Below are 27,955 nucleotides of genomic sequence, written 5' to 3'. Positions count from 1 at the left end.
TATAGCTGCTGCATTCAATGGGGAGTTTCTTGGCTATGGTAAGGTTGGGAAAAACTGCTGCTACACCAACATGGGCGTCAGTTTTAGATCAGTCCATGTAGATTGGCATGTACTCTACGTGCTGGGTTTTCAATGCGGCATGAATTTGCAGTACGTTCTGTTGGGATAAGGTGTGTTTCCCCAACAACATCAGTGAAAGGTCACACAATGGTATGTGATACATCCAAGGTGGAGCTGTACAAGAAGTAGTAGGCTGTATCATGCTAAGGTCAATTTGCCAGTCACTGAGCAGGGAATGCAGGCGTATCCCTGTTGATGGGTTTTTAGATGGATAGGCTCTGTAAAGGTTCTCCCATTTGGGTGAGAAAAGTCTATTCTGAGTAGGGTTGTCTAGTTGCCCTTTGACTTTTGCTGCATAGTTTAATAGAAGCATTTGTCTACATAGATCTAAAGAGGTTTCAGTTGCTTCAGCATATAAGCTCTGGTGATGTACAGAATGCCCCTAGTGCAAACTGAAGAGAACTGTAGTGTAGAGGATCAAGCCAACGTAAGGCACTTGGTCTAGCAGAGCTGTAGACCACAGAACCATTGTCTAGTCATGACTTATTAATGCATGATACAAATGCAATAGTGTGTAACGGTCGGCTCCCCGTGTTGTGCCAGACAGTACTCTTAAGATGTTTAGCTTCTTAAGGCAAGTAATCCAGAGCTCTTTTATATGTTCGAGGAAGGTAAGTTTTTGGTCTAGAACCACACCAAGAAAGTGGACACTATGAACCACCGGGATGATTTGATTTTCTAGGTGAAGTTCTGAGTCTGGATGTAGGTTATGCTTCCTACAGAAGTGTACCCCGACAGTCTTTCGTGGCGAGATGCAGAAACCATTGTTTTGGGACCATTTTACAACTTTGTTGATGGCACCTTGCAACTGTCTTTCTACCATTTGCATATTAGGCAAATGGCAGGATACTGAAATCATTGGCGTACGGGGTAGTGGACAATGTTTGTGGTATATCCTGTGTTATGGAGTTCATTATGTAACTGTAAATAGGTTCGCACTTAGTACTGAACCTTGGGGACCTCGTCTTCCTGGATAAAATTGGAAGATAACTGGTTGTTGACTCTAACTTGAAATGAGCGATGATGGAGGAAGTTTCTGATAAACTCTGGCAGGTGTCCGTGTAGTCCTAGATCATATAGGTTTTGAATTATACCATACCTCCAAGCTGTGTCAAACACTTTTTCTATGTCAAAGAGAACCATGACATGGTGTTCTTTTCATACAAAAGCATCATAGATGTTTATTTCTGCCCTGATCAGTAAGTCAAGAGTGGATCTTCCTTCACTAAAACTGCATTGTACTGGGTTAAGAAGGTTGTTTTGGACTAGGAACCACGATAGGCGGGCATTGATCATTTTTTCCAGTATCTTGCTCATACAGCTGGTGATTGCAATAGGTTGGTAGTGTTGTGGATTTGTAGTATATTTTCCTGGTTTTGGAAATGCCAAAACATAAGTGTGATGCCATTTGTCCGGGAAGGTATTCTATTTGAAAATTCTGTTATAAAAAAGTAACAATGTCTTAAGGGCTGGTTCAGTAAGTTGTGCTATCATGATGTAGTGTATTTCATCTGGTCCTGCTGCACTGAGTTTGGTGGTGGCTAAAGCATGGTGAAATTCTATCATTGTGAAAATGAGATTATATGCGGCACTAGATGCTGATTCGAAGTTGATGAAATGTTTCTCAGCCTGTGCCTTGCATACCTGAAAATGAGGTGTGTAAGATGTTGTGGCTGATATTTTCATGAGCAATTTGCCCAATGCATTTGTAATCTCCACTGGTGTAGTAACATCACAACCATTTACAGTTAGTATGGGAAGGTTGATGCGTGGATGTTTAGAGTATATATGTCGTATTTTGGTCCATATTGTTTGCGTTTTTGTAGTTCTTGTTGTAACTGTGGAGGCTAAATGTCTCCATGATTCCCTTTTGCTAGTCTGCATAATACGTTTTGCTTTTGCCCTAGCCTGTTTAAAGTGGATGAGATTTGCAGTTGTTGGAAACTTCCTGAAGATGTTCCATGTTTTGTTCTTTTCTTTTTTAGCCATGCTGCATTCATTATCCTGCCAAAATTTTGAGCACGCTAATATTCTGTTGGATTGCTTTGGAATCACTTGGTCTGCTGCTGCCTGTAGTATTTGGTTAGATATATATTTTGTGGTTAAGTTTATGGATGCTTGCATCAGTTGTTTGTATATATCCCATTTTGCTTTGAAAAAGTTTGATTTGACAGTTCTGTTAGAAAAGTGGGGGATGTTTGTATCAATCCAGCATATCACTGGGTAATGGTTACTACCCAGTGGATTGCTATGAATAGTCCATCCAAACTGAGGATATATGAATGCTGAGCATAGTGAGACATCAATAGCTGAAGTAGATACTGTAGGTAAATGCGTATAAGTGTGTACACCATTATTGAGAATAATCAAATTGTGCTGGTCAAGTAACTTTTCTACAATTTTTCCATATTTTGATTTCCCCATAACAGATGATGACTATTGAGGTCCCTTAGGATGAAGTAGGGTAAAGGAAGTTGTACCACTAGTTCTTCTAGGTCGGTGTAGCTTATATTTTGATTGGCCGGCAAGTACGGTGAGGTGATAGTCAAGTCAAAATTAACGTTGACTTGCACTGCAACTGCCTCAAGGTTTGTTTTTAATGGGAGTGGTTCGGAGAGTATTTGAGCGTTGATTATTAATGCCACACCTCCATGCGCCCGATCTTGCCAATGAATTATATAGTTCCGGAGAGAAACAGTTATATGTGGGGTTAGGTTGGTTTCCTGAAGGCAGAAAGCAATGGAATCATATTGTGTGAGGAGATCTTGGATATCATTTAAATTACTGCGATATCCTCTACAGTTCCACTGTAGAAATGTAAGCATTATTTGGTATTAGTAGAACCCTCGATTTGTTTTCAAGGGGCTGAAGGTTTGTTTCGCTCAGGTTTCCCTTCACCTTCTTTGAAAAGTATGGTTTTCCAGTGTCCATATCCTCGTCAATGAATAGTCCTAGTACGTGCTCATCTTGCTGTGAGCTATCTTCTAAGTCCATGCAATGTGTTTGGTTTGCATCAGGACTAGTAGTTACTTTGGTGTTTTTCTGTGGGGGAGGCATCTGGTTGTACAGTAATTGGAGTATTTATGGCTTTACTTTGTTTGCTAGTCGTTTGGTTTACTGGTATGGTGGCCAATACTGACCTTGCCCACTGAGATAGCAATTTGCTTAGTGGTATGGTTACCACCGTTTGGGTTGCAACTGATATATGTCTTTTGGTTGCTTGAGCAGGTTGGTTTATTAGTATTCAAGGTATAAAGATTTTTTAGCCTCTTAGTCGATGACACTTTGTCCAGTTTTGTATCGCTGTATGTGTTTTTCATGTTTCCAAAGGGGACACTCCTTTGAAAATGCTGGAGGTGCTTCTCTGCAGTTTGGATAACTAGGTGTTGTAGCTGTGCATTCAGTGTTTGTGTGTGCAGTGGATCCACATGTGGCACAAGCAGCTGCTCCTCTGTAGACTGTTTGTGAGTGTCCAAACTTCTGGCACTTGTAGCAGTGTAAGGGGTTTGGAATATACGCTTTAACACAGCAATTAAGATAACCTGCTTTGATTGCCGTTGGTGGTTTTGAGTTATTGAAAGTGAGTATTATGTTCCGAGCAGGAACTAGTATGCCGTCTTTTTTTGTCATTATTCTTCTTACATTGATTACTCCTTGATCTTGTAGTTCTTGTTTCAGCTTATCATCTGACACATTCATTAGGTCCCATTCGGTGATGACACCTCTTGACGTGTTCAGGGAAATGTTTGGTGAAATGATAACAGAAGTTCCACCAAAAGTTTTTAGTTTTAGTAGTTGCTCAAACTTTCGAGCAGTGGCAACTTCAACCAGTAAGTCTCCTGATCTTAAGCGACGAACTGTCTTGGGAGTACCTAGTATGCTTTCTAGGCATTTTTGCACTAGAAATGACAAGCATTTGCCAATAGGTTGTTCTTCGGTTGAGTGAATGATAAGGAAGGTGGTTGGAATTCTGATTTTGGCTACATCAGTCTTTTGACATTTAGCTGCAACAAAATCAGGCTCTGACTGTTTTTGCCCTGTAAGGGTCTCATCTATGCACCCAGTGGATTTCTGGGTTTTAAGAACTGATTGCTCCATTTCGCCCTGGAAGGGAGAGTTTTTCCCCTCCAGGTTACCTTTGTGACCAAGCGGTAGTGGGTTAGTAATAAAACAAAAAATTAAGAGAAAAAAGGTTGCTTCTCCTTCTGATCTAGTAAAGTGCTTTCTTTACTGAAAGATTTGAGTGTTAATGTAATGCTGAAAATAAGGAAACGATTTTATTTCCAGAAAGAGCGCTAATTTATTTGCAAAGACACTTGATCACAAAATCACTTGGCACCTGGGACCAATTTTCTAATGAATGTCTCTAGTAATAGCAATTCCCACATGACAGTAGGAATTGCTATTACTAGACACATTCATTAGCCTGTGAACATTTATTACAATGTGGACATTTATCAGGCACATTTATCCAGATTACTGATACAAATTTCAAATTTGTATCAGTAATCTGTATAATATCTGTATAACCAGTATAATAATATTACATTGTGAATTCAAATGCTTAATTAAAAAAAAAATACACCTAATGAATTTTTTATCAGCCTCTTTTTAAAAAAAAAAAAAACATGCATATACAGGGTGTTTCAAAAGTGATGGTGAATAATTTAAAGGTGAACTGTACAGACTACAATATGCAAAAAAAGCCTGGTAAACATGGGTCCTTAAGCGAATCGTTTTCCAGATATTGCACATTTCTAGTTGGGATCCACCACTAACTTGTTTGTTTAGGTTAGGTTAGGTTATGCTCATTCTCTCCCTTTCCCCTCTTTCAATGCTCTGAGACATAGCAGGTATACTAGTACTTGTCAGAGGATAATCAACATGGAAAGAGGTTACAGCAACAAAGAGTATGCAGACATGCACTTCATGTATGGTAAAGCCAACAGCAGTGCACTCGAGGCTGCATGTTTGTACCAAGAAGCATTTCCCCGCTGAAGGCAGCCCAACAAGGGGCACATTCATCGGGGTACATCAATGCCTTAGAGAACCAGGGTGCTTCGTACATGGAGTACGGGCAGGTAGGCCCAGAAGCATAACACCTGATGTTGAGGAAAGCATATTAGAAAGAATAGAACAAAATCCAGGAATTTTGACGAGGGTTGCTCTGCAAGAGTGTGTACTGAGTCATAGCAGTGTGTGGCAAATTTTACATTTTTACATTGAACTTCTGCCAATGGATGCAACAACAGTGTGTCTTGAACCCCCAATTTTTAAACAAGATTTTGTTCACTGATGAAGTTGGATTTACTCGTGATGGTATTTTTAATTTTCATAACTGTCATGTTTGGTCCGACGAAAATCCTAATGCAATTCACGAGTCATGACATCAGCAACGTTTCTTGTTGAATGTCTGGGCAGGACTACTAGGAGACCGTCTAATTGGACCACACTTTCTGCCAAACAGGCTAACAGGAGAGCTGTACTTTCAGTTCCTGCAGAATGTTCTTCCAGACCTCAGTGATGATGATAATGTCCCACTTCAGCAATGACAGAACATGTGGTTTATGCATGACGGTTAGGTATAGGTAGACCTGTAATGTGGTCTCCCAGATCACTAAACTTAAATCCTATGGATTTTTGTATCTGGGGTCATGTAAAAAGCTTGGTGTACACTTCTAACATTAACACAGTTGAGCGATTGCAGTGTCGGGTTGAAGGAGCCTTTCAGAAAATAAGAAATGACCCAGGAATGCCTGAGAGGATTTGCAACTCAATGCAGAGAAGACTACAAAGCTGCATACAGATGCAAGGACAGCATTTTGAACACCCTTTGTAACATCCTGTAACATGTAACACCTGTAAAATCCTGTGGTGTCGAAACCAAAAATTAAAAATGTATTATCTTAGGTTTAATGAACCACCCTTAGCAAAGGATTCACAGCTTTTTGCTAAACTAGTGCTCTCATAGTTAGTGGTGAATCTTAACAGAAAATGTGCATTATCTCGAAAACGGTTCGTTTGGAACCCGATGTTCAATGGGACTTTTTTGCTTATTTTAATTTGTACTTTTCACCTTTAAATTATTGACCATCATTTTTGAAACACCCTGTAGGAGGACTGTTTAAATGAAAAACAGAAAAACTGGGGAGAGGGACCTGGTTCAAACTACATGGACACTGTGCATGTGTTAAAGCCACATATATTTATGACTACAGAAAGAGTACTACAAATGAAATTTCTTCATCATATTCAAGTTTGTGCAGCTTAACAACTAAGAAGTAATGGTTTACAAGTGATGCGAACAATACAAACACAACCAGTGTACTGTGGATTTCCCATGACACGGACAAGCACATATTGTCGTTAATGACATAATAATTATGAAGGAAAAATGACTAGGTAGTTGTTTATAGGGAATATTGTTAAGAAAAGTGATGGTTCATAAGTGGTTCAAACAATATAAGAACAGTCATATCATGCCATTGTTGTTATTAATTGGCTTTTAGGAACATTAGCAACTAAGGCCATATTGCTCCAGGAATATGCGGTGGTTATTCCCTGACCTTTTTGCATCCTCCGTATTTGGTGGTCACGGGCTCGATCCCCGGTCTAATCATGAAGCGTGTGCTACGCACTGCTGTTCCTGCCCACCTGGCTACAGAGGCACCTATCATGCCATTGATGATAGAAGAATTGTGAAAGTGAATAACCAGGTATACAGAAAAATCACTGTGTAACATCATGAGATAATGAAAGTGTGGAAGTTAGGGCTTGTATTGTGTACATCACAATGCACAACCACTTTAATTATCAAATGTTACAAAGTGAATTCTGTTTGTCCACATTTTCTATATGGAAAAACAGGAGAATGTACACACAAGTCTCTTTTCGCAACACCTTATGTATTACCAGCTAAAAAGGGGTGTTAGTTTCTTGTAAGAGGTTATTACCAGAAGTGAATTATGGCAATGCCCCTATGAGTCAAAAATGAAGATGAACTTGTAATTGCAACAACAACAATACGGCTCTCTACTAACAAGAAAGTTCTTTGCCTGCCCAGTACAGGGTCTCAATCACACTTTTCTTAATCATCATTTATTTTACTTTTGTAGGCCTGAAATAGGAACAGCATATATGTCCAACTACTGCACTACCTCAAATAAAGAGCACTTTATTTTAAAGTTTCCTATTGCAATATAGGGAAGTGTGAACAAAGACTACAACAAAAAGGAGATTGCTGCCAATACAGAAAAGATTAAAAAAAAAAAAAAAAATTTTTTTTCTTTTTCCTTTTTCTTTTCTAATCCAAACTTTGATTTATCAATCTTGAATAGGTAAAGGACCTATGTCCCAAGTATCATTCACAGGTTTCTAGTGAACTGGTCAATCTGTATCAGATAATTTGGTAGTCAGTCCAATACAAATAGTATGACAGCAACTGAAACAAGCAAAAACACTTTGGGGTTATAACTAATGGTAGTTATGTAATTACTGAAATTAATTTCTCATGTGGGACCTTTACAATAAATTTAAAGTCATTTCTTGTAGACCTGAAATAGGAATAGCATATCTGTATTTCTCAGATTTCCACCTAATTATGGTATTATTCTGTTATGCTGTGAGAAACTAGGGGCTGGACCATTATATTTGAGAGTTTGTGGTGTATATATATACATATTCTGTTTCTTATTAATACCCAAATATATATAACAAGCAAAAAATAAATAAATAAATAAAAATAAGAAAAACACAAAAAACAACACATTAAATGAGAATACATACTTAATACTTTCCCAATTGTATGTTCTCATTTCCAGCTTCTTACAAATAAACATGCCCAACCAAATCCCTAGACCATTACACAGTAAAACATCAAGGACTAAGGCATCCCACCAGCATTCTATAAAATTTGGCAAAAGATGAGCAAATGCTACCTGTTGGAATAAAAAAATTAAAAAAAAAAAAAAAAAGGCATTAGGCAGGCACTAAAATAATTTGCATACTCACATAAATGACTGCATCTGATATAGATGTGAAACAGCAACAATTAAATGTGAGCTAGGTAAATTACCCAGTTTCAGCATTTTCTTTTTTTGAGGGAGCAAGTAGCCAAATCACTCACTCTGAAACTTACAGTATACCCAATAGCTTTAAAAACTTGAGCATGCACGCATGCTCAAGTTTTAAAGCATATATCTTTAGATAAATGCAAATTAGCAAGAAAAAAGATCTATCCATTTATTCCATTTTAATATATGCTGTAGATTTGTAATGTATAACTTTAGGCAAACCATAAATTAAACAATTCTTGGTTATTTAATACTTTGCAAATTTTTTAAAAGAAAAATTATGCATAACACATGGATCTTTGGATAGAAATTTTTAAAATTTATTATATTTCTTCCTCTTCTCACAAAGTGCAAATATTCCTTCCTCTTTTCCCAAAGTGCAACTTCTATAAATAAAAAAAAAAAGAAAGACTTTTAATAGAGATCTGGCTTTGGCTAAACACCCTAAAACTACATCTGGTGATGGTCTGAACAAAGTTACCAATGTTTGGACTACCTTTTCTTCCATATCAACGATAACTAATTTGGGCATATCATGTGCTGTGATGGCCAAATTATACATGTAATCGTAAAATGCAATAAACTGTATTTTAAAGTTTTTAGTTTTATTTATTTATTTATTTGTTCTGTTCAGTTACATAGTACTGGCTAATGTGAAAATGTACTATGTCGGCTTATGTGAATTGACCACTATAATGCAGTCATATCATTCAAATTCAAAGTAACCTATAATCTTTCACAAACTTTAAAAAAAATTGAAACATCTGTATATTAAACTAAGCTAACTTTCTTAAGAAAACAAACACAACTACAATACAGAACAAACTATTTTATAATAAATAACACAATGGTATACTAAATTTCACCTGCATTGTTAATGTTCAAAATCAGAAATCATATCAAAAAGTTCAGAAATGACCTTATAATTCTTGTATGCACAGCAGTAGCTAGAGGATTATGAGTAGGGATTACATTTTTTGATCATGCACACACCAAGTTTTAACTTGTTAAGCAGTCTAGCAGAAAGCTGCTTTGAGTGAACACTTGTTTCTCTTGTTTGTCACATGTACTAAAAATCATGAAGTCACACATCAATTGCGTTCCAGCAATTTTTGACCAACAAAAACATTCCTGTCAGGGCACACTTACTTCTTTCACCTGATTTGGCATCATGCAGCTTTTGGTTATTCCCAAAATTAAAACAGGACATGAAAGGAAAATGATTTATGTCAATTTAAGAATTCAAATCAAATGGAATAGACTGCCTAAAAGCATTCACAAAAGAGGACTTCCAAAAGTGTTTTGATCAGTGACTGACATAATGGAAGATGTGTGGTGTTGGAGAAGGAAAAATACTGACAAAGTAAATATTTATCACTGAATAAAATTAATTATTTGAACAATATTCACTGAACTTTTTGATCAAACCTTGAAAAAAATCACTGTACATGTTAAAATAATATATGACATAAAAAAAACCAAAAAAAACCAACAGATATTCTAAAATGCCATCATACAATAAAATCACTGTATACATTAAAACAATATCATGTAAAAAAAAAAACACTGCATACTATAAGATAATATCTTGTGAAAAAAAATCAATGTTCAATCTGAAATAATGTCATATAATAAAATCACTATACAACACACACACACACACACACACACACACACACAAACACACGTACGCACGCATGCACACATCAAAATAAAACTTTCAACTGCCTGGGTTGGCTTTCTCAACAGATCACCCAATGAAAAAATTTAGTAATTATGGTGTCTTTTACTAATGGATGATCGGTCTATTGAGAAAGACTATTTGGGTAATTAAAAGTTTTAACATTACAGTAAACTCTTGATTTAACGGACCGGACAAATAATACAGTAATGTACATATTAATCTCGACCATATTTTTTTTAGGTTATACAAAACTTCAGTGTTATTATTAATTAAAAATTTATAATAATCACCTATTTCCATTATTCTTTTGATAATTACCTACTTTTATTTTTATAATCAAATTCAGGAAACTGTTTTTTATTCTTTCTGAAAACATGTTCAAATAGCTGTTTTACCAAATTACAGATAACAGATAAGAGCAGGTGGTGACTTGCGAGCTGAACATGATTCGGGATACTAAACTGCAGGTCTACTGACTCGCTTTGTTTCGGTCTCAGGCTGCCTCATGCAGTCAGGTTGTACACACACACAGTGTTTCTGTGATTTCTGAATTGTGATTTTATTTATTAAATAATTTTGCAATCTTTACAATTTAAAATGACATCAAGTGATAGAAGAGTTAAAAGAAAGTGTGAACTTAAATGTGGCACAGAAATTAGAGCTAACTGATAAATTAGAACAAAGTGTCTCAGTAGCACGCTTTTGTGAAATTTACGGCGTAAAAAAAACAAACTGTTTCTGATATCCATAAATCAAAGGCCAAATTGTAACATTTTTCTTTAAAATGCAGTGTTGATAGCTCTAAATGTGGTTCTACAGAGGGGAGTAGTAAACACACAAGAGTTGTGCAAGATAAAAACTTAGAAGAAGCTGTGTATAAGTGGTATGTTCAACAGAGATCTAGTGGTTTTAATATACGAAGTTTTGAGTTGAAATCTGCATGTGAAACTCTTGGAAAACACATAGGACTTAATGTTAATGTTAAGGATGGGTGGCTATGGCGTTTTAGAAAAAGGCATAGCATTGTGAACAAGAAAACCTGTGGTGAATCTTCAAGTGCAGACACTTCACAAATTGAGCCATTTAGAAAATTTATAAATTAACTTATTAAATCCAAGGCTTATTTTATCACAGGTTTACAATGCCGATGAAACTGGCCTGTTCTATCGTGCTGTTCCTAAAAATACGCTGGCCTACAAATATGAACACAGCACTTCTGGTCGCAAGTTACGTAAGGAGTGAATTTCTGCCTTACTTTGTGCAAATGCTGATGGCTTGCATCGCCTGAAGCCCATGGTGGTAGGGAAATCAAAGAAACCACACACTCTTAAAGACATTATGAATCAGTTGCCTGTTATTTACACCAGCTCAAAGAATGCTTGGTTTACTTCAGAGATGTTTTCTGACTGGTTCTTCAACCACTTTGTCCCTGATGTGAGGCACTTCCAGACAGATGTTCTGAAAATTTCCCCAAATAATGTAAAGGCATTGTTGTTTCTTGACAATGCTCCTGTTCATCTTAGTACTGAGAAGTTAGTTAGTAAGGATGCAAAATTAAATGTCTTTTTTTGCCTCCTAACACAATTTCAGTTATTCAGCCAGTGGACAAGGGAATAATTGCAGCCTGCAAGAGGCTTTATAAGAAGAACTTTTTGTAAGAAGTAATGGTTGTGTTAGAGGATGAAGAAGACACAAGAGGAGCCAAAACACTTCAGAATCTACGAGCCTACAACATTAAGTCTGTGCTCTTTAACTTTGCAGCTGCTTGGAAGGAGATGAAGACTATGACTTTGGCAAATGGTTGGAAGAAGTTGTTGTACAATATTGGATTTGGATTTTGAAGGATTTGAGGCAAATGACTTTGGGCACACCCTTGTAAATGCTGGCAACCAGGAAACAATTACACAAAGTGCAAAGGACTAGAAGGGTAAGGATAGTAAAAAAAAGAAGTAATGTAGATTTGAAAGATGCAAAAGAATGTTAATATCCTAAAATTTATGAATTAAGAAAATTATGCACTGAGAAAAATAAAGTAAAATAAATTAAAGGTGGTAAAGCTGTCATCAGAAACGGGTGGGCAAATTTAGTTATAGGTCGAATATAGGGGAGGCAAAAATGCAAAGTCTGATGTCAGCAGAAGTAAATATTGATACATGGTTAGGTATTTCATCAGGGGATTACACCTAACCAAGTATCAGGAACTGCGTTTCTATACTTGTCCATAACAGTAGAAGAAAAATTAAATAAAGCCAAAAAAGCAAAATGAAAAAAAAAAAAAAAAAATAGCACATTCTTTTACAGTATGGACAAGGTAGTCCCAAACCTTGTCCATACCATAAAAGAATGTGCACATATGTGTTACTGCTTTAGCTACAATAGAGGTTTGGTAAAAAGAATTTAGGTAGAATAGGTAAACAGAATTTAGTAGAAAATGTAAATAGAAATTAGTGCAAGCAAATGGTATAAGGCTAGAGGATAGGGAAGAGATAAAACTGTAGCCAAATAAAGGCGAAGATATCGAGTGATTAAGGATAGTAGGAATGTTACACACACACACAGTAGAGCATCAATTATCCAGAATAATTGATGTCAGACCTCTTCCGGATAGCCAAAATGGAAAATTTAAAACTTGGTGCAAGCATTTCTCTTTTAGTGGCTAAGGTTTTTCTCGGTAATGATTTCCATAATAAGCCCATCTCATCAACATTATAAATGTTTTCTTTCTCGTAATTGCTTAACTGAAGCAAACTTACTTTTAAAGGACACTGCTGCCAATTCGCCTGCAGAAAGTTTCTCGCCTTGAATATCCAGTAAACTGGATATTCAAGGCGTGTCTCAGTTTAATATTTTTCAGCCAACCTGTGCTTGCCTTAAAATCTTCATTACCTCTTAATTTTGGATTAAAATCCAATGCTTTTTTACACAACATTGGGCCAGACACTGCTTCACCTAAACTTCGCTTTTAAAGAAAACAAAATAAATAAAGTGCACTCTCTAAAGTGGCATTTTCAGGTTTCGACATAGTCTTTTTCCTGCTAGATCCTCCTTCACTATCCATAATCGACACAAATTCTATTATAGCACTGGAATTTTTCTTGATGTCATAAATTGTTGAAGTCCTCACATTAATCCCTTTGGAGAGATTTCCTAAATTTTCACCTTTCTAATTCTATTAATAATTTCTGTTTTTCGTTGCAATGTTAAAACTATGCGTTTTCTTTTCATTCACATTTTTCTGAAAAAAATTGAGAAAAATAATAAATCGCACAGTTTCGGGCCGATATTATTCCGAGGAAACCCAGTAGTCTCTGTGATATTTTTCTAAAGCACATTTCTGAAGGTCACATAGAATTCTAGAGGTCACAACCATAATGCAGTTTTCGGTTTATTGGGCTTTTTGTTTGTACAATCTGTTATAAAAGGGGTAGTAAACTCGATCTTTTGCTTATTATAATCAAAATTCAATTTGCAAACGTGATCACTATAACCTGCGCTTACTGTACTACTGTCAATAAAAAAAAAAGAAGAAAGATCAGCCTTTCAAATTATTCTGGATAACTAATGTTCCAGATAACCATTCTACTGTGTGTGTGTGTGTGTGTGTGTGTGTGTGTGTGTGTGTGTGTGTGTGTGTGTGTGTGTGTGTGTGTGTGTGTGTGTGTGTGTGTGTGTGTGTGTGTGTGTAATGTGTTACTGCTTTAGCTACATGTAGATATGTAGCTAAAGCAGTAACACATTAGAAACAGTGCTTCGGACTCATAATAATTTATAGTGAAAAAACGGACTTGAAAGAAAGCTGTGAAAATAAATAATTAGTGACCTCTATAGTCGTTTTTGATAAAATATGTGCACAGAGATACACAAGTGGAGCATTCGTAAGGAAAAAAAAAATATATATACTTTCTCCTTGCCAACTTGTGTATCTCTATGCATATATTTTATTAAAAACAACTATAGAGGTTACTAATTATTTTTTTTGACAGCTTTCTTTCAGGTCCGTTTTTTCACTATAAATTATTATGAATCTGAAGCACTGTTTCTAATATGTTACTGCTTTAGCGCCATTTATCAATTCAACTGAATATGTTCTCACGGTTATTTCCCACCTCTTCTTTCTACTACGCATTACTTGAAAGTTCCAGGTATCGATTTTATACTCTATTTTAACAACTATCTACTTTTCATAAGACTCAGTTTTTATTTTCAGCCTTTTATCGACCTTTTATTTTTTTGCTCTTATTTTACCGCTTCCTACAACACAAGCATGTGGTATTAATCTCTTTCTTATTACTAACACTCACACAGTCAAGGTCCTTACTAAAAGGATGGGCTTTATGATCCCAGCTAACCCAATACTTTTAATATATTTTTTTTATCTTTATACTTTCTATTTCTACTTTTTCTTGTTCGTAAAGCTATTAAGGCAATACGAGGGTGATACGAACGTTCCTACTATCTTTAATCTCTCACTATCTTTGCCTTTATTTAGCTACACTTTTATCCCTTCCCTAGCCTTATACCATTTGCTTGCACTAATTTCTATTTACATATTCTACAAAATTCTATTTACATATTCTACCTAAATTCTTTTTACCAAACCTCTATTTACATTAATCAAATTTCTAAATTTTATTCCCATTTAATCTATTATATTTTTTTTTTTTTTTTTTTTTGCATCTTAGCTACACTGTAAACACCTAGTTTTTAATTTTATTTCTACTTTAATTCACCTTAATTTATTTTATTACATAACTATATAACATACACTGCATTGGGGCTACCTTGTCCATATTTTGTGAAAGTTATACTGCTATCCCCCACTTAGTTTTGTTCCCACTTAGTTTTATTCTTAAATTTGCTCCTCTTCCACAGATATTGACACGTATAGAAATGCAGTCCTTGATACATTATTAGGTGTAGTCCCTCTGATGAAATACCTGATCAGGTATCAATATTTACTTTTGCCAACATCAGATTTGATTGCATATTTGCTCAATCCTCCTTTTTTCGACTTACTGCCAAATTTACCTACCCATATCTGATGCTGGCTGCTATTCTTTTTTATTAATTTAATCATATTAATTTAATTTTTTACTTTACAGGTCTCTACTCTCTAATTGGCTTTTTAATTCAGCCCATAATTTTGCTTAATTCATCACAACATACAGGATATTCACATTCTTTCTTTTTCACACCTACATTATCTCATATTTCTGCTATCCTTTCCCTATTAGTTTTTGGCATTTTGGCTTTTAATTCCACCTTACGTATATATATATATATAATAATAATAATAAAGTAATAGAAATATCATATATTATATGTTATCATATATTATATTCCTTTTATCATATATTCTGCACTAAATAAATTGGTTCATTTATCTTATATATATATATATATATATATACAGGGTGATTCACTACCAGTGCGACAAACTTGCAGGAGGTGTGGGGGGCACAAAGACGAATCGGAATCACATAGCATTGCAGGGTCCGAAATGCCTTCGTCATGCAGTAGAGGACATTGAACGGGAGGTCGCGTGAACAGCAATCCCACTGGAAGTCAGCATTTGCGAACCATTTCTGTTGAAGAAACCAAGTAGCAAAAGTCCTCCGGAGTGGATAATCCGCAGACTCCAATGATTGGACGCATTGCAGATGGTATGAACTCATTTGGTTTGTTGACAGTATCCTCCATACAGTGGATTGGGAAATACCCAATCATTGGCCTATTGCTCGAGTACTCGTACTCGGATTGCCTTCTGCAAGACGTAGGACATTCTCCTCATTGTCTGGCATCTTTGTTGTTCGCTCTTGATTCATGGTACCTCTTGTGAAACAACCAGTCTCACGTAACCTTCTGTGCACATGTGCGAAAATCGTATGATGAGGAGCACATCTGTGCGGGAAACGTTCCTGGTACAAGCGCAGAGCAGCGTGCCCGTTACAGTCCGCAGCTCCATACGCGAGTTGCATGTCGGCCAGTTCAACGTTTGAATACTCGTCCATCCTACTGCCTCGGTTCGCAAATGCTGACTTCCAGCGGGATCACTGTTCACGCGACCTCCCGTTCAACGTCCTCTACCGCATGACGAAGGCATTTTAGACCCTACAATGCTATGTGATTCCGATTCGTCTTTGTGCCCCCTACACCTCCTGCAAGTTTGTCGCACTCGTAGTGAATCACCCTGTATATATATATATATATATATATGCACATAAAATCTCACTTCATTGGCAAATAAAAAATGCAGTCAAAGTAGTTCCCTGGTAGAAATGAATGGTAGATGAGGAGAAAATTCAATTACAGGCATTAAAAGAAACAAAAACACACTCAAGAACAAAAGAAGAAGCAAGTATCATAAAAAAAAAATGAAAATGTCCATTACAGGAAGATATAACATGACAAGGCTCATTTACAGCCCAAGAATATTAAGGGCTGAGCTGTAAAAGCAGTTTGCAAGAGTCAAGTAGAAATTTTCCACTGTATATTGTCCCACATCTGGAGTGGTCCTCCAGAACCTCTCTTAAATTCCTATAAACAATCTAAAATAAGACAATCATGTTAATTAATGATCTCTCCCTTGCAAACATACTCTGCATTATCATACACATATTAAGTTTCTGCTGCATGCCTATCCAACAAGATATTTCCATGGGCATTGTTTTGAATTCCACACATGTTGCGTTTGACCTTTATTCCAAATCAGTCCAAATAAGAGCATTGGCTAGTCAACTTCCATTTCCAGTTCAACTCCAAATTCACTGAATTTCTTCTTTATATGTCCACTATTTCTGTTCTTTGGAACAATCTTCTGCTTTTCCCTTGAGTCTACAGGAATTCAAGTCCAACATCAACAAGTATCTTCCATCTTTTTAATCCATACATAGTACCGAGAGTACTACAAGTTCCAACCTCTTATGTTTGGAATTGCCATATACACTATAGCATGGCATGGCATGGCAAGACCTTGTAAACTAGTTTCCCTTTAAAATAAAATTCAAATTCAAAATGAAGGGTTATTGTGCAGCATGTTAAACCATTGTGTTAAACTTATGTTTAACAACTGCTGTATCTTATGTTTGGAATTACCATACATACTATGGCATGGCATGGCAAGACCTTGTAAACTAGTTTCCCTTTACAAAAAAAATTCAAATTCAAAATGAAGGGTTATTGTGCAGTAGTTGTTAAATTTTTAAAAACTGTGGATATTTTTGAAACTTTTCTCAAAATAAACGGATATCATTTTGGTAGCAAGGCAATCACGAAGAGATGCAATAGTTTTGAATTTTTTTTTTTTTTAATGTATTGTGCTACCAGTACATTAGCAAGTTTGGTGTCATTAAACACATAAGACATGGGAGTTTATTATTCAATCAAAAACATATTCAATATGTGATCTATGTGCATCAAAGACAATCCACAGAGGTTGTGTTTTACCTTTAAATTTTTTGAGGGTCTGTGTAAACATTGTCCTTCAGGAATCCCAGCAGGAAATAATCACAGGAATTTAGATCCCGCAAGGTAGCCAAGACTATCCAATCTTACATCATCCAGGATATCAAATACAGATGCATCCTCATTGACTTCTTTTATCAGCAATGCATGTCTTATTATCTATCATTGAAACCATCTCTTTACTAACCTTGAAATTATTGATTTTTATGTGATATACGGAACTTTTCTACAAACAGATTTCTCTTTAAACTCATGGTCCACTGTAACAAAACTGCCAATTTTGTCAGTGGACCATGAGTTTAAAGTTTGTGCTACAGTGCATCACTAACTGGTTAAAAAACTTCCATGTTTTTTTGTGGGAGTTTTTGCCAACCTGATACTTCAAAAAATATTCATTCAAAACAGTTGCACTTTTTCTTGTTGACCCTGTACATTACAATACATTCAAAGTTAAAAATACTTCAAGTATCAACTTCAAGTAAATGAATTTCTTTCAGATCTGCAGTCACCTGTGAATACTTGTATTGGTTCACTGTTATCTTTTTATTACACACTTACCTCTCCTATAAAAATATGCAATAAAGATTTTTTTTCCTTTCTTAAGCTGGTGAACACCTACAATGTAATCTTGTTATTATATCTCACGACCAATTACACAGTGTGGCAATTGGAAAATGAGACTGATGTTATGAGATGAGTGCTGGTGATGCCATCTACTAGAAGTAAACATGAAATGAAAGAGTTATGTTGTTATTTGGTTTTTAGGAGCATTAGCAACTAAGGCCATATTGCTCCGGGATATGCGGTGGTCATTCCCTGACCTTTCTGCATCCTCCGTATTTGGTGGTGACGGGCTCAAACCCCGGTCTAATCAAGAAGCGTGTGCTACGCACTGCTGCTCCTTCCCACCTGGCTACGGAGGCGCCAAATGAAAGAGTGATTGCTCCTCGAGCATCACAGTCGAGGTTGGCAGAAATTGTCACCATTTCAGACTGTAGTGTGGGCTGAACTGCACACTTCTCCTGTGTCTGTGTTGTGGAGGGACAATGGAACAAAGAGCAAACATCAAATTTTATGTTTGACTGGGCAAAAGTGCCACGGAAACTTTTAAAATGATAAAGCAAGTGTATGGAGGGAATTGTCTATTTCATGCACGTGTATTTGAGTGGCATAAATGCTTCGCCCACAGAAGAGAATCACTGGAAGATGACAAACATCTGGGCCCAGCAAAAATGATTCAAACATCAGAGTTGATTGAAAAGGTGCAGGAAATCATTACTAATGGCTGTTGTGCAACATTCCAAATTATTTCAGAAGTTCTGTGCGTTAATAAAGAAACCATTTGACAAATAATAACCCAGGATTTGAAAAAAACAGAGGTCTGTGTGCAGTTTGTTCCACATTCATTAATGGACAGTCAATGACAGGCACACGCTGAATACTGCAGAGAACTCATTGGGGCCACTGAAAGCAAATCCAACTTCCTGAATTTGATTGTTTGACAAGACGTGATGTTTTCAGTACAACCCTGCAACAAAGTGGAAGTCAGCAAACTCTCCCAAAGCCAAAAAAGTTCATCAAGAAAGGTTAAATATCAAAACCATGCTCATCACTTTCTGTGATAGCAAGGGAATTTGTACAAAGAGTTCATGCTCAATGGCCAAAGTTTTACTACTGCCTACTATCTGGACATTTTGAAACGTTTGGAGAAAATTGAGAAAACAGCAGCTGGTTCCTCTTGCACAACAACGCACCAAGCCACAAGGCTCTTACTGTTCAGAAGATTTTAACTAGCAAAAAAATCTGCATACTGTTGCACCCACTGTATTCACCAGACAGCTCCATGCTGCTGCTTCTTGTTCCTGAAGTTCAAGGCACCACTGAAAGGCTGTTAATTTCATGATGTGGACACCATTCAAAGAGTTGTGATGAGAACATTGAACAATATAGGCCTTCCACCAGTCATTCCAGTCACTTCATGATCATTGCATGCAGGGTGTAGATGTGGAGGAATGTACTTTGAGTAAACCAAGATTAGTTTATTCATATGTGGGATTATTATTTTTTCTAGCAAAATAAAATTAAATATTATACCTAAATTAAAAACTTATGTGTATAAAAAAAGAGGTAAAGTTTTTGTTCTAAATGGACATAAAATACATTTCTAGACTTGTTTTTAGATATATTGACATAGTTATTTTGTCAGATGAATATTTCATTTATAAATAATAGCAAGCAATAAATTCTATAATTTACAAATTGTTAATTAATATAAAGTTGCATCATAATAATTATTAGTTTCCTCTTAAATGAGCAGTTATTTTAAGTTTTAAATTTATAGGAAAAAATAGAACAAACAAAAATTTAAAGCAGAGAAGGCAAATCTTACTTCTGTTATCTCCCAAGTAAAACTTATAGTCCAAAGAATGCCATAATGTCTCACTAACATAGCTTTCATTGCCCAACCAAAAAAATGTCCATAAGCAAACACATCCATGTGGCTCCAAACTCTCTCAAAAGTGATATCAGAGCAGTTAACTCCATACTCCTAAGTATAAAATAAGAAAATAAGCATTTTGTTATTTTTAATTATTCAAAATAACTTTTTTTAATTAACTAGGACAGTCCAGGAGTAAGGAAACATATCTGAAATTAAATAACATCTTTATTGAGAAATATTCTGCATTTTAAATGAAATGTTATTTAAAATTTCACTGTTCCTAAGTTCAAACTTTACTCCCTTTAAAAACAGTGAAATCTTTTATTGTTTTTAATTGCTTATAATTAATACAGTGAAATCTTTCTTAAAAGATTTCATTGTATTAATTGTGTTTATGAACTGTTTATTGAATCTAAAATGTTTTAGTATCTGCCATGTATGTTCACCATTTTAGTTTTTAAACCAGTGGTAGTTGCATGGGAGGTATATTATAGCAGCTAATGTGTCAATAAACAACCATACCACACACAGTTTCATGGGAACTGATAGGTCCCCCTCCAAAATAAAAATTGTGCATTAATTGCTGGTTCAAAGTTAATGGTGTAACTTTCTGAATCTCACTAGATATAAATACAGTTTTATTTGAATAGTTTTTGAAGTGCTGTTACTGTTTACTAAGAATTAATAGGGGAAAAGCACCTATCAGGTTCTGTGCAAAATTTTGAAACTTTGTACCTTTATGAGTTAATAAGCAACTTGAAAATGAAAGTAACTAATAGTATCTAATATATATTTTATAATTTTTTTTTATTCATATATATATATATGAATAAAAAAAATTGTAGAAAATTGTTAGTGGTAGAAAGATGAAAACTTGCTGTTGCATATCCTAGAATATTAGCTCTTCAATTCTTTTCATTTACACTATGACTTTTTTAACTGTACTGAACAGTAAACTGCAAAGAAAGTAGTAAGTGTAATGACATTACTGTACTCCTTTATGAAGAAGCACACTGAAACCAAAAACTATATGAACATGTAGCACTGCTCCTATTTGAGGTTACATATATGTGTGTGGGGGGTGAATTATAGAAGGCATTCCATACATAAGGAAACATGTTTGACTGTGGATAACAACACTATTTATTTTAAATATATATTTCAACTAATGATAGCACAATAGAAAGGGCATACAAAAACAAAACACAAAAAAATTTTTGACCTTACAAAATTGTAGTTTTTGGGGCACAGAACATCACAGCAAGGCACAATTTCTCAGAAATGTTCTAAAATTCTCTAACTATTGATTACTAAACTCCAGCAGAGACCTGTGCTTATTACAAAATAATTTATCCTTCAAGAATCTCCAAAATCGCAGAATATGTTAAATCCAGAGAGCACAATGGCATTCAGTAAAACTCTGTTCTCTAATCCATCATCAACAAGGGAACTTTTTATCTAAGAATTCACAAACAATTTTTGAATAATGAACTAGTATAACAGCCTGCATAAAAAAGCAATACTGAAAATTGATTTCAGACTACATTAATAGAATGATTTTATCTTTTAGCAACTTCAGATAGTGTTCTCCTGTCACAGTTTCCTCAAAATTAAAAAGGCCTGAAACCATCTGTTCAAATTCTAGCCAAGACTATCAAGCCAGGAATGTTTAAACCCTTGTTAATAAATAGCAGTTGTTAAGAAAGTAGTAGTATTAGTAGAGGCATAGGATGCAAGAAAACGAGCTTACACAGCATCAGCCAAAAAAAAAAAAAAAACCCTTCCCATTTCACCCATCCGTTCTCTCCAAATGTCTGTCTAGTTCTGCCTTGAATTTATTTAGGCTGTCAACATCTACAACAACAAATGGAAGTTTGTTCCAGCAATCAACCACCCACTGACTAAAGGCAAATTTCCACACATCTATTCTACAACTGTCTTTCCTCAAATGAATTTATTCCCCCTTCAGGCGATTAATTTGGGCAAGAAGAAGAATCCCATCAGCTTGCTCAAACCATTCAACGCCTTATACACCTCAATCAGATTACCTCGCAGATGCCTAGTCTCCAGACACTGTAATTTGCAAAACTTAAGCCTTTCTTCATAAGAACAGCCCTTTGTTCCATTCACCAATCTTGTTGCCCTTCTCTGTACTCGTTCCAGCAGCTCTACATCCTTCCTAAAATGAGGCCTCCAGACATGTATACAGTACTCGAGGCGTGGAATCACCATTGCCTTATACAAGGGGATAATTGCTTCCTTATCCCTTCTGGAAAAATTCCCATATATCATTGACACCATGAGCTACTCTTGCAGACGGTCTGCACTGCTCACAAAACTTCATATTTGATTGCACAATTACCCCCAGGTCTCTTTCATTCTATACCACCCTGAGTGTAGTACCACACAGGTGATATGGTACTCTGGGGTTACTGCTATCCATATGCAGTATTTTACATTTGTCAATATTAAACTTCAGTTGCCACCTCTTAGTCCATCTGCTCAACTTTTCTAGATCTTGTTGCAGTAGCGTACTATCAGTAGTGTCATTGACAACCCTGCCAACCTTTGTATTGTCTGCAAACTTAGACATTAAGCCTGATATATCTTCATCAATATCATTAATAAATACAGAAAACAACAATGGACCCAACACTGAACCCTGGGAGACTCCACTAATAACATTAGTCCACAAAGAGCAGTGTCTATTGATTACCACTCTCTGTCTTCTCCCACTCAACCATCCCTTTATCCATAGCAGCAACTTTCCCTTAATGCCACACTGCTCCAATCTGTACAGTAATCTTCCATATTAGTTATTCAATGAGGGGGTTATTCAGTGAGAGAGTTATTCAGTGAGGGAATGCCAAAAGTTTATCAAACTCTAACAGGGAGCTAAGTGATTTTGTAATAACTGAGAGCAAAGTAAAGCAGACATTTTTGAAGTTAAACATAAGGAAGGCACCTGGGGTGGACAGGATCTATCCAGTTATATTATAGGCAGCAGCAAAGGAAGTAAGCAAACCCTTAGCTATAATTATGAGAGCTTCCTTGGACTCAAAGTGTGCAAATGTATCACCAATTCACAATGGGGGTTCAAAAGGTGACACAAGTAACTATAGACCTGTTAGTTTAACTTGTATTCTGGGGAAAATAATGGAGTCACTTGTTAAAGAAGCATTGCAGGATCATCTAGACAAGACTTCAGTAACAGTTAAGACACAGCATGGGTTTGTTAAAGGGAGGTCTTGTCTGACCACTTTGATTGGATACTATGATGTGGTCACAAAGGAACTGAATATCAAGAATAATTTTGATATCATATACTTGGATTTCAGGAAAGCTTTTGATACTGTTGCACATGGAAGCCTACTGCACAAATTAGAGCACTTATGGTATTAAGGGTAAGTTACTACAATGGATAAAAGGTTGATTGAGTGGGAGAAGACAGAGAGTGGTAATCAATGGACACTGCTCTTCGTGGACTAATGTTATTAGTGGAGGTCCCCAGGGTTCGGTGTTGGGCCCATTGTTGTTTTGTATATTTATCAATGATATTGATGAAGGTATATCAGGATTAATGTCCAAGTTTGCAGATGATACAAAGGTTTGCAGGGTTGTTAACGACAGTAAAGATAGTATGCAACTCCAACTGGATCTAGATAAGTTGGGAAAATGGGCTGAGAAGTAGCAACTGAAGTTTAACATTGACAAATGCAAAGTACTGCATATATGTAGCAATAACCCAAGAGAAATGTACCAACTGTGTGGTACTACACTCAGGGAAGTGGAAAGTGAAAAATACCTGGGGGTAATTGTGCAGTCAATTATGAAGTTCGCTGAGCAGTGCAGACAGGCTGCCAGGGCAGGTCATGGAGTCTTGTCGATGATATATAGGAATTTTGCTAGCAAGGCCAGGGAGGTCATTATCCCCTTGTACAAGGCAATGGTCAGGTCACACCTAGAGTACTGTGTACAGGTCTGGAGGCTTCATTTTAGGAAGGATGTTGAGTTGCTAGAACGAGTACAAAGAAGGGCAACAAGACTGGTGAGGGGAACAAAGGAACACTCTTACCAAGAAAGGCAAGAGCGCTCCTATTCTAAAATTTGCAGAATTTGCTTAAGTTCTGCAAATTACAGCACCTGGAGAATATACACCTGCAAGGTGATCTGATTGAGGTATATAAGGCCTTGAATGGGTTGAAAAAGCTGAATGCTGATGGGATTCTTCCTCTTGCTCAGATTAAGAAGCTGAGGGGGCATAGATTCAAATTGAGGAAAGGCAGTTGTAGAATAGATGTGCGGAAGTTTCCCTTTAGCCAGTGGGTAGTTGATCAGTGGAACAGACTTCCGTCTTTTGTTGTGGAAGTTGATAGCCTAAATAAATTTAAGGCTGAGCTGGACCGGCATTTAGAATGAATGGAGGTGTAAAATGGGAGCGGTTTTTTTTCTTTTTTGGCTGATGCTGCATAAGCTTGCTTTCTTGCATTGTATGCCTCTACTAATGCTAATGCGCAACAGTAGCGAAAGCCTTCCTAAGATCCAAGTATATGATATCAAAATTATTCTTGGCATCCGGTTCCTTTGTGACCACATCACAGCATCCAATCAAACTGGTCAGACAAGACTTCCCCTTAACAAACCCATGCCGTGTCTGAAGTATAACTGAAGTCTTCTCTAGATGATCCTACAGTACTACTTTAACCAGTGCTTCCACTGATTTCCCTGGAACAGAAATTAAACTAACAGGTCTGTAATTACTTGTGTCACCCTTTGATCCTCTTATGTGAATTGGGGTCATATTTTCACATCTCTAGTCCATGGGTATCTCACTTCAGTCCAAGGAAACTCTCATAATTATGGCTAAGGATTTGCTTACTTCCTTTGCTGCCTCCCTTAATACAACTGGCTAGATCCCATCCACCCCAGATGCCTTTCTTATATCTTTTTTTCTTATGTTTTTTTTATGTCTATTCAAACTTTGTAGCAACATGGATAAATAGATAAACCTTGCATTTACATTCCTTTATGATTCTATTTAAGCTTGTTTTAGGTATTTTAATTTAAAACTTTGCTATCCTTGAGATTTTTTTGGACTTATTTGGATATCCTCTCTTCCAAGTTCCAAATTGGCAGATGTCTTTGCGATACAATTCTACCAGTTTTGGAAGATTGTACACTGTTTCCACTTCATCAAACTTTTTTAAATTTGGTTCATGGTCGTTATTGTGGGTGGTTTATGTCCAAAAAATTCTTGAACTGGCATGCAACTTCTGCAGCATTTTCATATTTTGCATGCTACTTTACAATTTTAATCCTCTCCTTCATTGTATTGCTCATGGTACTTTTCCAATGTTCAAATTATCCTGAAACAAAAAAAAAAAAAATTATAAACTATTTTTCAAATAACTTATACATATTTACATCAGCAGTTATTCAAAATTGTTTCTTTACTTAAGGAATACCCTATATAACTAAGTAGTTCCTTGTTGCCTATTTATATGTTTTACTCTAAATTTCATTCCACGTAAATGATAACTCAGAAGTGGGATCACTGTAAGAAATTGACATCTCAAAAGCTTACCTTTTAGTCACTGTGCAATCAAAAAAATTAAAAAAAAAAATCAGGGCGTGCATGGGCTCGCGAGAGCCCATTGTTATTTTTTTTTTTTGAAATTTGCGAGCCCATTGTTGAGATTTATTTTACAAATGAAATACCGAAAGCAATTATTGAGTATGCAAAAGCGAAACTACGGTGGGGCGAGAGGGACCCCATTCCAGGCATTTTAATGGCGCAATCGATCGGTTATGTATTTTAAAATTGCTTCATTTTTGATTTAATTACAGTCGGACCTCTGTTTAACGAACTTCTTTATGGCGAATTTTTTTGAGTCCCCTTGGTAATTACATTTAAAATAGTTTCCTTGAACAAAGAAAATTTCCATGTAACGAACGGATTAGGAGAGACAACTGTGTATGCATTGATCCCACCTCTGGCCTTTAAGCAATTTAGGTAATTAGAAAGTGCGAATTAAGGGTGAAAGGGATTACTGTTTCACAATGTTAGTGGTCTCCGTAAAACCTATGCAGTCACATACTGAGAAGTCGCACTAGTCAATACGCTTTCCATAGACAGTCAGAGGATTATAGTCTCTGGTCAACCTGTGTTGTGGTTCCCCTTTACTCCAACAAAGGAACATATGCTTTTCGGAGAAGTGAGTAATCCACTCCTTCCAGTAAATTTCTCCTGTCTGTGTTTACATGGTCGCAGTAGTAGAATATCCGTGTGATTTAGACATTTTGCACAGTATTCAAGAACTAGTGAGAGTAGCAACATAGAGGAGGGGGGGATTGAGGCAACTAAAATATATAAACTTTACGAAGATGAAATGTTGGCAGATTTTGAAACTTTGTCAAGCCTTTCACTGTGTAGAAAATGTTCTAAAATATAATGGCATACAGGCAATAATTAAAAAAAAAACTGTATCACCAATCTCCAAAAAACTAGTGCGAATGCTAAAGAACTTGATGTGGAAACTATAAAGATCGGTCGTGTGTTCGGGCCACGATTAGCAGCTTGTAGCTTGCAGATGGTAATTGCGGGTTAAGGGAATTATCCTGCACTGTGCAAACATTTTGAATCAGAAGTTAAATATTCCGGATTATTAAATGGACTTTTAAATTTGGAATTTCTTAACCATTTAGCACTAATGGTCGACATCCTGCAAGAGCTCTCTTACCTTTCAGAAGCTTTACAGAATCACAATGGTAAAAAGCATATAAATTAATTATTCGAACTATCAATGCTATTGCTAATTTGAAAAATTCTGAAGGAAATTATGAAGCTAAAATTGAGAGCATGTTGAAGTGGAAAGAATTTGAAGGAATCAAAATTGAAAGTAAAAAAATTACATCGTGACAAGTTATTAAATGCATTGTTTTATCCTTAAAGGATAACTTATTAATGGAATAGGGTGATTTTAAATTAAATAAAGAAAATAACGATACCATTGAAAAAAATTTTAAACATATGCTACTCGAAATCATGAATTTGAAAGAACTTTCGTCTCAGTGGTAAGACAGTGAAAACCGAATAAGAAATTTAAGTTTTCTGATAAAATATGAAATAAAAATTAATGATTTTAGGGATTTTGTTGAAGACAGTTTATCTTTAAAATCGAGTGAAATTTACTTTTCAATTAAGAAAGCCAGAAAATATCTTCAAAACCATTGCCATTAGCAGTGCTGAAGCTGAGCGAGCTTTCAGCGTAATGAATACTATTGAGTGAATGAATGAATGAATAATGTTGACAATTAAACAAATTGCAGATCATGATGAGCATACATCTAAACGGAAAACCATTGCTTCAATTTGATCCAGATCGTTATGTCAAATCATTCCTCTGTAATCATCGCTCAGCTATTGAGCAAAGCAGCTCGACAACAAATATTAATAAAGAAGTAAATTGTATATGGCAATTTTTAGAATAAATTTTTCTTGAATATTTGTGAAATAATTTTTTTTCATGTAATCTGTGATCTTTTAGTTGAAGCGACATACGCAGCTGTTAGGGGCATCTAACAATGGAATGTAACGAAAATGCGAGATGAAAAAAGAAATTGTTGACAAATATTTGTATTGTTGAAATCATACTTACTGCAGTAGTAACTTCAGGAAGCATGATTGCGACGTCATGCTATTCAAAAATTCTAAAAAGTTAGAACTCCAGACACCATCGTATCCGGTTATCATCGTAAGGCGAGGCATGACGACTAGGTTTTTATTTATTTATTTTTTTTGACAGACCTAGGAACATTTTACACATTCACTTAAGGGGGTAATAAGCCACATCTGTCCCCCCATAAATTCTCCCCGACTCGAGATATCATACTGGTCACGAAAAATGCGTCACGTGCTATAATCATCACAGTACTAGTAGTGAGAGCGTGGAAGTGCCTCTAGTGGAAGCTGCGGATGATGTCACTTCCGTGACCAATCAGATTTACTCAGTAGAAAGTCGGAAAAACTGCGAGCCCATTGTTAAAATATTCACAGTTCACCACTGGTTGTCACCCATCACACATTGTATTAAGATTGCATTCCAACATGTACAAATTATGATGAAAGCTTATCAAGAAACAGTACAGAGAATATAATTAAAATTTAATTTCAAT

The 27,955-nt window shown here is 36.0% G+C and overlaps 1 protein-coding gene across 1 annotated transcript in view; it reads right to left on the bottom strand.

Annotated features, from left to right (window-relative positions):
* Positions 1 to 27,955, bottom strand: part of Pss (phosphatidylserine synthase 1 homolog l(3)77CDf) — a 115,097-nt gene that overhangs the window by 33,577 nt on the left and 53,565 nt on the right. Inside the window, exons 5-6 of the mRNA XM_090384645.1 lie at positions 19,730 to 19,888; positions 7,906 to 8,057 (exon numbers count right to left, since the gene is read on the bottom strand). Of these exons, the coding sequence (XP_090240771.1) occupies positions 7,906 to 8,057; positions 19,730 to 19,888 (311 nt within the window). The remainder of the gene's footprint in view (positions 1 to 7,905; positions 8,058 to 19,729; positions 19,889 to 27,955) is intronic.

This window comes from Mastigoproctus giganteus, chromosome 11 (genome assembly GCF_048544385.1).
Source record: "Mastigoproctus giganteus isolate SK-2022 chromosome 11, ASM4854438v1, whole genome shotgun sequence".
Taxonomy (NCBI): domain Eukaryota; kingdom Metazoa; phylum Arthropoda; class Arachnida; order Uropygi; family Thelyphonidae; genus Mastigoproctus; species Mastigoproctus giganteus.
The sequence above is the reverse complement of the archived record's forward strand: the minus strand, read 5'-3'. Positions and strand labels throughout refer to the sequence as shown.